At 51.5% G+C, this 12188-nt stretch overlaps 2 protein-coding genes across 4 annotated transcripts in view; one reads left to right on the forward strand and one right to left on the reverse strand.

Moving 5' to 3' along the window:
- Positions 1-5358, forward strand: part of CD276 (CD276 molecule) — a 30972-nt gene extending 25614 nt beyond the window's left edge. For all 3 annotated transcript variants that reach the window (XM_004056458.5, XM_055363722.2, XM_055363724.2), the window contains 3 exons: positions 490-531; positions 1976-2011; positions 3777-5358. In XM_004056458.5, the coding sequence (XP_004056506.3) occupies positions 490-531; positions 1976-2011; positions 3777-3799 (101 nt within the window). In that variant the 3' untranslated portion in view covers positions 3800-5358. The remainder of the gene's footprint in view (positions 1-489; positions 532-1975; positions 2012-3776) is intronic.
- LOC129527136 (uncharacterized) overlaps positions 1-12188 on the reverse strand; it is a 39245-nt gene that overhangs the window by 16703 nt on the left and 10354 nt on the right. The gene's annotated exons all lie outside the window — the stretch shown is intronic.

Genomic DNA, 12188 nt, shown 5'->3' on the forward strand with positions numbered 1-12188 from the left:
CGGATGGGTGAGATGATGGGTGGGTGGGCTGGTGGAGGGTAGGTGGATGGTCTTTGGCTGGGTGTGTGGTGGGGGCTCTAGGCTGGGTGGATGGTCTTTGGCTCGGTGAGTGGTGGGGGCGCCAGGCTGGGTAGTTTTTGGCTGGGTGAGTGGTGGGCTCCAGGCTCGGTGGATGGTCCTTGACTGGGTAAGTGGTGCACTCCAGGCTGGGTGGACGGTCTTTGGCTGGGTGACTGGTGGGGGCGCCAGGCTGGGTAGTTTTTGGCTGGGTGAGTGGTGGGCTCCAGGCTGGGAGCCCCTTCATGTTGTCACAGGCTCGGCTCTGCTGTGCTCTGCTCTCGGGCTCTAACCCGTGTCTAGAATTTGGACCGCAGGTCAGGCCCACTCAGGCCCTGTTCACCAGCTTCCTGCACTCTCAGGTGGCAAAGTGCTGGCATGAAAATGGGCTTGCGAAAGATTTTTGTTTATTCTGAGTTCTTGCCTTTGCAGGAGCCGAGGACCAGGATGGGGAGGGAGAAGGCTCCAAGACAGGTGAGTCTGAACTTGGAGCTGGCCCTCTTGGCTGGGAGAGGGACATATGGGAAAGGACAGAGGACTCTAGGATCTGGAGGGGCCAGATCTGCTGTAAGGTTTGAATGAAATGTGTTCTGTGGACTCAGACCTCCCCACCCCGGTGAGTCTGCTCTTTGCCCAGAGTTAGGCAGGATGTGGATCACCCAGTTCCCTCCCAGGTGTGGCTTCATTTCTCCTGCCAACCTTTACCCATCTGCCAGGGCCGATTCCACCTGATTGGCCCCACACCGTGGAGTCTGGTGGCTTCCTAGGGGTGGGGGCAGGGGCTCCGGAGATAGGGCAGTCTGGGTTTAAGTTCCTGCTCCATCTCAGGTAAACAGAGTGGCCTTGAGCAAGATGCTTTGCCTCTCTGGCTTCGGTTTCCTCTTATGTAAAATGAGGATAATCACAGATTCATAGGTTGTTTGAATTATTAATTAAGATAATGTATATAAAGGACCTAGTATATCTAGTGCCAAGTGCTTAATACTCTGGAGTCCTATTACTATTAGGCAAACAGCTTAAGACAATACTGTTCTAGTTACAGACTGTGTAGCTTTGGGCAAGGTGCCTTGCTCCTCTGGGCATCAGTTTCCCATCTGTAAAATGTCATCCTGACCCTGCCCTGATGGCACCAGAGGGCTGTTCTGAAGCTCTCTCAGGTGACTGGAGAGGGAGGTACTTGCAAAGGACATAGGAGCATGGCACAGTAAGCCGGGGGCCCAGCTTGGGTGGGTGCCAAGGCACTGGTGCCCATGGCCGACTCCCAGGGGATCCTGGGCTGGGAGAGGCAGGTTTCCGCTGAGCCATTTGGGATGGTTCCAGTTAATGCCAGTTCCCTCCCTACCCCCGCAGAAGGAAGGGCAGGAGATTGACACTTGGGGACTGCTATAAATTATGCCAATTAATTCTTTGCCTGTTGGTGCCCAGCGTGGCAGGCGTAGAGACAGCTCTGGGATCAGACCTCATTCTTCATGCTCAGAGGCAGATGTAGTTGGCAGAAGGGAGGGAGTGGGGGAGAAGAGTGTGGGTGATGGAGTTGGTCAGTCTCATTCCACATGGTCCCAGGCCCACCTGCAAATCTGCCAGCCTCCTTTAGCTTCTCACATCACCCTGTGTGTACAGTGGGCTCAGGGCACTTCCGCATCTCCAGCTGGAGGTGGAGGGCTCGAGGGTTGTCCCATTCTATAGATGCAGAAAACTAAGGCCCAGAGAGGAGAATGACAAGCCACAGAGTGGAACTGGGACCTGGGACTGGGGCTTGGGACAGCAACCTAGGGCCCCTTCCCTTGTGCTATGAAGTGGTCCCACTCTGCTGACTTGTCCCGCCCTTTCCAGCCCTCACTCTTCCCTCTGCCTGACTCCCTACCCCACCACTTCCCATGGTTCCTCCCTCACCGTGTGCACCTTCCTTTTTTTACAGCCCTGCAGCCTCTGAAACACTCTGACAGCAAAGAAGGTAAAGACACCTGGGCTTGAGATTGTGTCTGTGTTTGCACACATCTGTGTGTGAGAGGCTGAGAGGGTGGGTAGGCATCATCCTTTCACTAGTGACCTGAGGCCCCCTCTGCAGAAGAGCAGCCTCAACTTCCCCCTGGTGAGATGGCAGAGGGCTGAGTAACCAAGGTCCCAGCTGCTCTAATGGGACCCAAATATGACAGAGGCTTAAGCAGGACAGGAGTTTATTTCTCCTTCCTGTGATAGTGTGAGCATAGGTAATTATAAAACCACTGATGACCTGGAGCCAGGTTCCACTTACCTGGATTCTGCCCTCTTCAACTTCAAGCTTTCACTCCTAGGTCTAAGAGGCTGTTTGTGCTCCCACACCCCCTCCAGAGCCAAGAGGGAAAGAAAGGAAGGATATGTTTCCTTCTAGAACTTGAGTGGAAGTAGCCTGCATCACTTTCGCTTACATTCCATTGGTCAGAACCCAGGCATATGAGCCCTAACTCAGGGGAGGCTAGAAAAGTGTTCAGCTGGGTAGCCATGTCCCTGGCACACAGTGGGTGGTTAGTAAATGTCCATAGTCATTATTGGGCCTATTGTTATAATGTCAGTGATGACATTTGGAAATACAGGAGATAGGTCATTTCCTTCCTGTTGTTCAGAATCAAATAACCATAGAAGAGCTGGGCAGATGGAGATAAAAAGTGTCAGCTTAGGCCAGGCGTGGTACTTCACACCCGTAATCTCAGCACTTTGGGAGGCCGAGGTGGGTGGATCACTTGAGGTCAGGAGTTTGAGACCAGCCTGGCCAACATGGTGAAACCCTGTCTCTACTAAAAATACAAAACTTAGCCGGGCGTGGTGGTGCATGCCTGTAATCCCAGCTACTTGGGAGGCTGAGGCGGGAGAATCACTTGAACCTGGGAGGCGGAGGTTGCAGTGAACTGAGATTGCACCTGTGCACTCCAGCCTGGGCGACAGAGCAAGATTCCATCTCAAAAAAAAAAAAAAAAAAAAAAGTCAGCTTGGTTTTGAAGAGTTGCTGGAGAATGTGGCCTGGATGGGCAAACCAGTTTGCTTCCTAACCCTGCTCCTTGGTGAGGCAGCCTGCCCCCTCAGTCTCTGGCCATGCTGGACAACCACAGAGGCAGTGCCCAGATGGGGGAGCTCTTCTCCTCTCCCCAGGGACATACAGAGCCCCAAGAATGGGTGAGGGAGAGGCCAGGGGAAGGGCCCAAGCCCTTCTTCCCAAGTCTCTATTCAGCTTCAGATGCAGAGTGGGGTCTGAAAGATGAGTCTTTGGGATGGCCCTCCACATGGAGACAGGAAGCCCGAGGGAAGGAGGAGGGCCCCTGCCGTGTCACTCTCAGGGAAACCAGTGTGGAGGGGACACTGGGAAGGCTGCCTGCTGGACGAGGGAGTTGGGCCAGGCCTTGGAGGGTGGATGGGATGGACAAACAGGAGATGAGAAGGGAAAAGTGTTGCACGTAGAGGGAGAGTGGAGGGAAGTGTATCGGGCTGTGGGCCTGTGGGTACTGAGAGGGGGCTGCGTGAGGTGGTCCCCCGCAGGTGCCCCGGCGTGCCTGGCACCTGCATCTGTGTCTGGGCCTCCAGGGCCGTGGTCAGCACGGGGGCTGTCCGTTGGGCTGCTGTCTCACACACACTCCCCACTTGAAGTCTGACCAGGTGCTTGGGCTTCTGGCATAATCCCAAAAATAGATCTTCTGGCATCTAATGCTTTTCCCTTCCCTTTTTTTTCTTCCCATCATGAAATGAAGATGATGGACAAGAAATAGCCTGACCATGAGGACCAGGGAGCTGCTGCCCCTCCCTACAGCTCCTACCCTCTGGCTGCAATGGGGCTGCACTGTGAGCCCTGCCCCCAACAGATGCAGCCTGCTCTGACAGGTGGGCTCCTTCTCCAAAGGATGCGATACACAGACCACTGTGCAGCCTTATTTCTCCAATGGACACGATTCCCAAGTCATCCTGCTGCCTTTTTTCTTACAGACACAATGAACAGACCACCCACAACCTTAGTTCTCTAAGTCATCCTGCCTGCTGCCTTATTTCACAGTACATACGTTTCTTAGGGACACAGTACACTGACCACATCACCACCCTCTTCTTCCAGTGCTGCGTGGACCATCTGGCTGCCTTTTTTCTCCAAAAGATGCAATATTCAGACTGACTGACCCCCTGCCTTATTTCACCAAAGACACGATGCATAGTCACCCCAGCCTTGTTTCTCCAATGGCCGTGATACACTAGTGATCATGTTCAGCCCTGCTTCCACCTGCATAGAATCTTGTCTTCTCAGACAGGGACAGTGCGGCCTCAACATCTCCTGGAGTCTAGAAGCTGTTTCCTCTCCTCTCCTTCCTCCTCTTGCTCTAGCCTTAATACTGGCCTTTTCCCTCCCTGCCCCAAGTGAAGACAGGGCACTCTGCGCCCACCACATGCACAGCTGTGCATGGAGACCTGCAGGTGCACGTGCTGGAACACGTGTGGTTCCCCCCTGGCCCAGCCTCCTCTGCAGTGCCCCTCTCCCCTGCCTGTCCTCCCCACGGAAGCATGTGCTGGTCACACTGGTTCTCTGGGGGGTCTGTGATGGGGCCCCTGGGGGTCAGCTTCTGTCCCTCTGCCTTCTCACCTCTTTGTTCCTTTCTTTTCATGTATCCATTCAGTTGATGTTTATTGAGCAACTACAGATGTCAGCACTGTGTTAGGTGCTGGGGGCCCTGCGTGGGAAGATAAAGTTCCTCCCTCAAGGACTCCCCATCCAGCTGGGAGACCGACAACTAACTACACTGCACCCTGCGGTTTGCAGGGGGCTCCTGCCTGGCTCCCTGCTCCACACCTCCTCTGTGGCTCAAGGCTTCCTGGATACCTCACCCCCATCCCACCCATAATTCTTACCCAGAGCATGGGGTTGGGGCGGAAACCTGGAGAGAGGGACATAGCCCCTCGCCACGGCTAGAGAATCTGGTGGTGTCCAAAATGTCTGTCCAGGTGTGGGCAGGTGGGCAGGCACCAAGGCCCTCTGGACCTTTCATAGCAGCAGAAGAGGCAGAGCCTGGGGCAGGGCAGGGCCAGGAATGCTTTGGGGACACCGAGGGGACTGCCCCCCACCCCCACCATGGTGCTATTCTGGGGCTGGGGCAGTCTTTTCCTGGCTTGCCTCTGGCCAGCTCCCGGCCTCTGGTAGAGTGAGACTTCAGACGTTCTGATGCCTTCCGGATGTCATCTCTCCCTGCCCCAGGAATGGAAGATGTGAGGACTTCTAATTTAAATGTGGGACTCGGAGGGATTTTGTAAACTGGGGGTCTATTTTGGGGAAAATAAATGTCTTTGTAAAAAGCTTTTTCTCTGTGAAGTGTTTGGAAGCAGGGTGGGCCCCAGGACTCAACCAGAAGGATTCTCTCCTGGATGTTGCAGGCTGGGGTAAGGAAGCCTGGCCCTCCTTATCTCACCGTCCTTAAATCACTGGATCCCCAAGGCCATTGGGCTCCCTCCTTGGCTTCAGTTTCCCTCTGGGTAAAGTGAAGTTGGTTGTCCAGAAAGCCAGGCCCTTTGGTCACTGTATGGGGCTCCTCCCACTGGAAGCATCACCCAATTTCTTTGCCTCAGAAAACTCAAACCTAGGCTTGTTTAGGGCCTCTACTAATGAACCCATTTTAGAGACTGCGAAGCTGAGACCCAGTAAGAAGCTGGCACCAGGAAAAGAGTTCTGAATGCTGTTTCTGGCTGACTTAATTGGATGGGCACCAGGCCAGGGATCAGAGGTCCATTCCCAGGACATAGTTCTGCCCTATGACCCTGAGCAGGACATTTACCTTCTCTGAGCCTTGGCTTTCTTGTACGAAAAATAGCCACCTATGCACAGTGGCTCATGCCTGTAATCCCAACACTTTGGGAGGCTGAGGTGGGAGGATCGCTTAAGGCCAGGATTTCAAGACTAGCCTGGGCAACATAGCAAGACCCTGTCTCTGCACAGAAATAAAAAATTAGCGAGGTGTGGTGGCACACACTTGTAGTCCTAGTTACTCAGGAGGCTGAGGTGGGAGGATTGCTTAAGGCCAGGATTTCAAGACTAGCCCGGGCAACATAACAAGACCCTGTCTCTGCACAGAAATAAAAAATTAACTACAGGCACACACCTGTAGTCCTATTACTCAGGAGGCTGAGGTGGGAGAATCACTTGATCTTCAGCCCAGGAGGTTGAAGTTGCCATGAGCTGTAATTGTACCACTGCATTCCAGCCTGGGCAACAGAGCAAGACTCTGTCTCTAAAGAAAAAAAAAAAAAAAGAAAAGAAAAATAGGACTGAGGTTTTAACTACCTTCCACTTTGAAAGACTGAAAAGAGGCACACAGGCTTCCAGAGAGCCAGATTCAGGGCTATGGGAACCTGCCTAGGATACTGCGTTCGTTTGCCCCTGGATGACAGTGTCCTGGCACTGGGACAGCCTGGAGCTTTGCAGACCCTGGGCAGCAGGACGAGCCTGTGCTGGGGGTCAGGACACTTGACTTTCAATCCTGGCTCTGCTGCTAACGTGTGTCCATGTCCTTCACGCCTCTGAGCCTTACTTTCCTTATCCATTAAATGGGGGTGACAAGTCATCTCCCAAAAAGTATGTGGCATTCTTTACAAACTGGAGAATTTGTTATAAAGTTGATGGCTCTAGGGGTGAGATCAGTCATGTTGCTTGAGGTCCTGTCATCAGTGCTCTGGGTGGGTATTAGGATTGAAAGACTTATGCCTTTGCCCCTCCAACCCACTGTGTGCCCTTGAGCTTGCTGCTTCACCACACTGGGCTTCAGTCCCTACCTGTAAGTTAGAGACAGTAATAGTTCCTGTTTCAAAGTACTGTTGAGAGGGCTGGATAAAGCAGTGGGTGAGAAGACACTGCAATTAGGCCAGATGCAGTGGCTCACGCCTGTAAGCCCAGCATTTTGGGAGGCTGAGGCAGGCAGATCACCTGAGGTCAGGAGTTCGAGACCAGCCTGGCCAACATGGTAAAACCCTGTCTCCATTAAGAATACAAAAAAATTAGCCGGGCGTGGTGGCATGTGCCTTTAGTCCCAGCTAATCAGGGGGCTGAGACAGGAGAATCATTTGAGCCCAGGAGGTGGAAGTTGCAGTGAGCTGAGATCACGCCACTGCATTCCAGCTTGGGTGACAGAGTGAGACTCCATCTCAAAAATAAATAAAAATAAAAAGACACTGCAAACCATTAGGTGCTGGGCACATGTGAGGGGCTATTCTTTCCCTCCCTGAAGTCAGGCCCACGCTCTGTTGCTCCTTAGGTGATTTTGTAGATTGAGCACAGTGACTTGGAACAAGCTCTCTGAAGCCCAATTTGTTCATCTGTAAAACAGGCACAGGAACCCATGCTTTTTCTTTGCGACAGGGCTGGATAAGTCTCAGACATGACACTGTATCAAGTGTTCTGGGCATAGACCCAGCAGGTGTGGGATTTGCCTGGAGGCTTAGGGGTAAAGAGAGTGGCAACTAAGTCCTCTGGTGACAAGTGCCCTGGACAGCAGTATTTTTAGCTGCCCTTTCTGGGCAAAGCTCCAACTCCTGCATTTTAATGGAGAAATAATTCTCACAGTGCGACAAGCTGTAGCTTGCAGGTGTCACATCCATATTAAAGAGGGGACAGAGCGAGGTTCATTTGCCTGGCTCAAGGTGTGACCAGAATTCGCCTCCAGGACCATTTGTAACCAGGGCTTGAAGACCAATTAGTGTATCTGACTACTCACCACCCAGAAGGAGGAGACTGGGAGGAGGGGTTAAAATGGTGTGGCCAGGGCACCTGGATCATCCTGCCTCTTCTACTTGTGTGTTTGGAGCATTCTGCTTACACTCGCAGACCCTGGGCAGCAGGAGCCTGGGCTGGGGGTCAGGAGACTTTGAATCCTGGCTCTGCTATTAGACTGGACACCTTCTAGACTGTTGTATCAGTCTTACACATTTACAAAAATATCATAATCAAACATTATGCAACCCTTTTTTCTGTTTTTCTTTACTCTTTTCCCAAGTCACTTCTTCTAGATAGAAGTGTCCTCGTCCTCTTTACTTTCTATATCGATGTGTAACATACCTCTAGTATTTACAAGATGCTAATCCTCAGTGTATGACTCCATGAATTTTTTACACAAATCTCTACCCATATAACCACTACCCAGATCAAGATATAGAACAGTTCCTGGATTCCAGAAAGTTCCCTAGTGTCCCTACCCAAGCAACAGCCCCGCCCACTTGGCTGCTTTCACCAGTTTTACTTATTCTCGAACTTCATATAAATGGAATCCTGCAGTACATGCTATTTTGTATCTAGCTTCTTGCAAAGACCTCCCTCGTTCTTTTTAAATGGCTACATAGTATCTCATAGTACTGCTGTTCTAGCCTATATTTTGCTAGTTCCTACAGTTTAGACACAAATAATGCAGGCTTGTGCTCGAGTTTCTACAGTATGGAGCCCTAGAAGTGGGATCTCTGGATACATTTTAAGTGTTGCCAATTGTTTCAGCTGCCTTTTTAGCCAGTCCCTGTAGCAGTAAGAATGTGCAAGTGAAGAAAACTTAGGGTGGCTGGAAAAACTGATTCTAGACAGGGCAGAGACGGTGCTTGGAATTCACATCCAGCTGGTCTCTCAGAGACTTCAGAGTGGAGCCTGATTCGGTAGTGTACAGGGCCTGCAGTCATCCCTTCCACCCGCTCTGGACCACCTTGCCCTTCAGCATCTGTCACTGCCACTGCCTCAGTTTCCAGGAGCTATCTGCGTCCCCGGGACCCCAGTCCTGGGGGAGTGCGTCTGCCTCCTAGTGGATTATGTGGGCCCAGCACCGTGTTCTGAGTGTGTGTGTGCCAGGCTTGAGCCCTGCACCCGGAGCACCGTAATTGATGGGGGGAAGTTCTCAGCATCTTTGGGGTTTTTCTTTTTTCTTTTAAAGAAGGTCTCACTCTGTTGCCCAGGCTGGAGTGCAGTGGTACAGTCATAGCTCACTGCAGCCTCGACCTCCAGAGCTCGTGATCTGCCTGCCTCAGTCTCCTGAGTAGCTGGGACTGCAGGTGCCTGCCACTACACCTAATTTTATATAGATATATATATATATATATATATATTTTTTTTTTTTTGCAGAGACGGGATCTTGTTATGTTTCCTGGGCTGGTCTCAAACTCCTGGGTTCAATCAATCCTCCTGCCTTGGCCTCCCAAAGTGCTGGGATTACAGGCAAGAGCCACTGTGCCTGGTCAGCATCCTGTTGGATGCAGGTGGCTCAGGTTAGGTTAAATCTCTTGCACTTGTGTCAGAGAGTATTCACAACCTTTGGCACTGCCAGCTCTAGGTAATTATGGTGACACTACTTCATTACTAATGAGGCAGCTCTTTGTTAGAACAGAGAAACACCTGGGTCTCATAGAGGCGGCATAACCCAGCCCTCAGACAGAGGGTCTGTGACCTTTGCCTCCAGCCTTTCTCCAGCACCTGAGCAGCAAAATATCCCCTGCACCTCAGCTTCCTTAGCTAATATGATTTCTCCACCCCAACACTCTCCTCTGGATGTGTTTCATCAGCGTCCCTTGCAGATTGAGGCTCTGGCATGGATAACGATGCTTCAGCTCATGATAGATCAGCTCTCACCTCTCGCATCCAGGGCACTATGTTCCTAGTGATACAGCTCCAGATCCCATTACTCCAGCGGTTCTCAACCCTGGCTGCCCATTAGAATCACTTTGGGAGTTGTAAATGGTGCCTGGGCTCCATCCCTAGAAGTTCTGATGCAATTGGTTGAGTTTATTGCTAAGTATTTGATGTGCATATGCCAGTGGCTCTAGTCTGGCTTATAAATTAATGTAAAATAGGATTCAGAAGACAGCCCTGAGCTGAGACCTTTGAGACCCCACCTCTTAGATAAGCTAGGTATTCTCAGTGATCACCATATTGGACTGTGGGTTTTTTGTTTTTAATTAAGGGAAGCACACAAAATACAGGAGCAAGGAAGGCTGAGGGAAGTGATAATCTTTAGTTCAGAAAGGAGGGGGCCCTGTTTCCTGTGTTGTGGGGCTGGGGAAGAGAGCAGGCATCCTGAGTTCCTGCATTCAGACCAGACACGTAGGCTCTGGGAGAATGATGAAGGATGGGGTGCCGCTGGTGATGGCTCAATCCTTTTTAGCTCTAGGAAATGGGGGGCCCTGCCTACTCCTGAGCATCCCCTCCCCCTCCTTTCACGGCCTCCCTTTTGCCTCTGTGTCTCTCCCATCACCCCCAGGACTCCAGATGTGTGCAGCCACGTGGCTGCTTCTGACTCCCTCTTCCCTCCAGCACCATGTCCTCCATGGAGGGAAGGATCATCTGTCCTGCTCCCTGTAGCTGTCAGTCTACGTGCATGTGCCAGGCTCAGGGAAATAGCCTTCGTGCTTTTCCTGCTCCCCGCCCCCCCACCTCCCATCTCACACGCGCTTCAGAATCAGGGTATCCTGGGGTCTCTACCACACTGCAGCCCTGTAGTATCCAGAGTGACTGAAGCACAGCAGCTCTCCTCTACCACCCCCACCCTCCTCCTTGCAGCTCTCTGGCCTCTAGTTCTTCCTCAGTCTCAAAACTCACCTATCTGAAGTCCACCTGCCTACCTACCTACCCTAATTTACAGGCCAGCATGCTCCCTGGGTGCTGGTCTACACTCTATTCTGTTTCCTTCCTGCTCCTCATGTTGCAATAACCTCTCCTAAAAAGTCCCTGCAGAGTGTGGCACCATTGTTGGAGGTGGGGAAGAGGGACTGATGTGTCTGCAGAGCCTGCCAGCCACTGAACTGACATTTTGCCTTATTTGCTAAGATAATTTAGTACAATTTGCTACTAATGAATGAATGCACTTCTTGTTCTTATAACTTTTGTAATTGCATTGAAGTCCATGTGCTTGCTGACAGCAGTTTCAGCAAACGTTCCGGGAACTGAAGCTGGCCAGGTTGCAGAGGGCTCAGCCTCCTTGGGTGACCATGCTGAGGGCCTTGGTGACCTGAGGCATGGCCAGGGTGCTGATTTTCTTGGTGTCTCTATCTGTGCTGCTTTTCTCAGCGTCCTCCCGTCCACGACAGCCAGGAGGATCTGGGTCAACCCAACAGGAGAATGTGCTGGCATCCAGGGGTTCTGGACCTAGGACATTTTTGGAATCGGCTCTGCAGTGCTAGAAGAGAGTGCATTCTATTCTGTCTGCAGGATGGGTGATGAGGGAGTCAGGGGGAAGTATAAGGGAGAAGGGGACAGAGATGACTGGCGAGTGGCAGAAGTTGCATGTTTCATATTCAGTCGTGTTTACAAGCATTTGCTCCAGCTCCCCCCATCCTTGGATATGCCCTCTCTCTCCTCTGCCTGTGCAGATCCTATACACCCCCTCCTATGTATCCCTCCAGATCTCTGCAACTCCGTGTTTCATAGCTACGATGAAGCACTTGCTCATTCATTGCACTCTGGAAACTCATCTCCCCAGAGCAGCTCTGGCTGGCCCCCAAGCCCAGAGCCGGGCACAGAGCAGCTCCTGTCCTCTGGTCTGCTGCAAGCAGGAGGTACCCAAACCACATTAATTCAGGTCTCTGAATGGAAGTAACTAAGGCTGAAGTTTACTTCTACATTATCCATGAAAAAAGGATTTCCCAGCAAATGAACAATGTAAATGAGGCTGCCAAATGGTGCTTCACCTATTTAAAGGAATAATCTATTTTAAAAATCTTTTAGAAGCTTTTAGTTACCCAGAAACAATTGATACGGTAATTGCAAGCCATTTTTTATATTTACTTATTAGAGAAGACTCCCTAAGCTCTGTTCACCCACTCCCATGCTCTGCTAACCCTTAGGGAGCTGGGTACTAAATACTCGGTGTCCTTGTAGGCACCATCTGTAAAATGGGGTCAAGAGTAGTACCTTCCCCTCCCCTAGTTGACCAAAATGGACAGAGAATGCCCAAAGGAGAGAGCCTTCACAGGGCCACCACACCTGCACTTACATAGTATGAATGGACAGATCTGGGCAGATGGCACTGGACTCAGCCAGGATAAGAGAGCTTTGACCTGAGACCAATAGGGAGGGGCTGGATGGTCAGACAGGATTTGTGTGGGGAGAATGGGGGTGGAAGCAGAGACGCTTTCTCATTGCTCAGCCCAAGATGGTAGCGGAAGGAGCC

Source organism: Gorilla gorilla, chromosome 16 (genome assembly GCF_029281585.2).
Source record: "Gorilla gorilla gorilla isolate KB3781 chromosome 16, NHGRI_mGorGor1-v2.1_pri, whole genome shotgun sequence".
Taxonomy (NCBI): domain Eukaryota; kingdom Metazoa; phylum Chordata; class Mammalia; order Primates; family Hominidae; genus Gorilla; species Gorilla gorilla.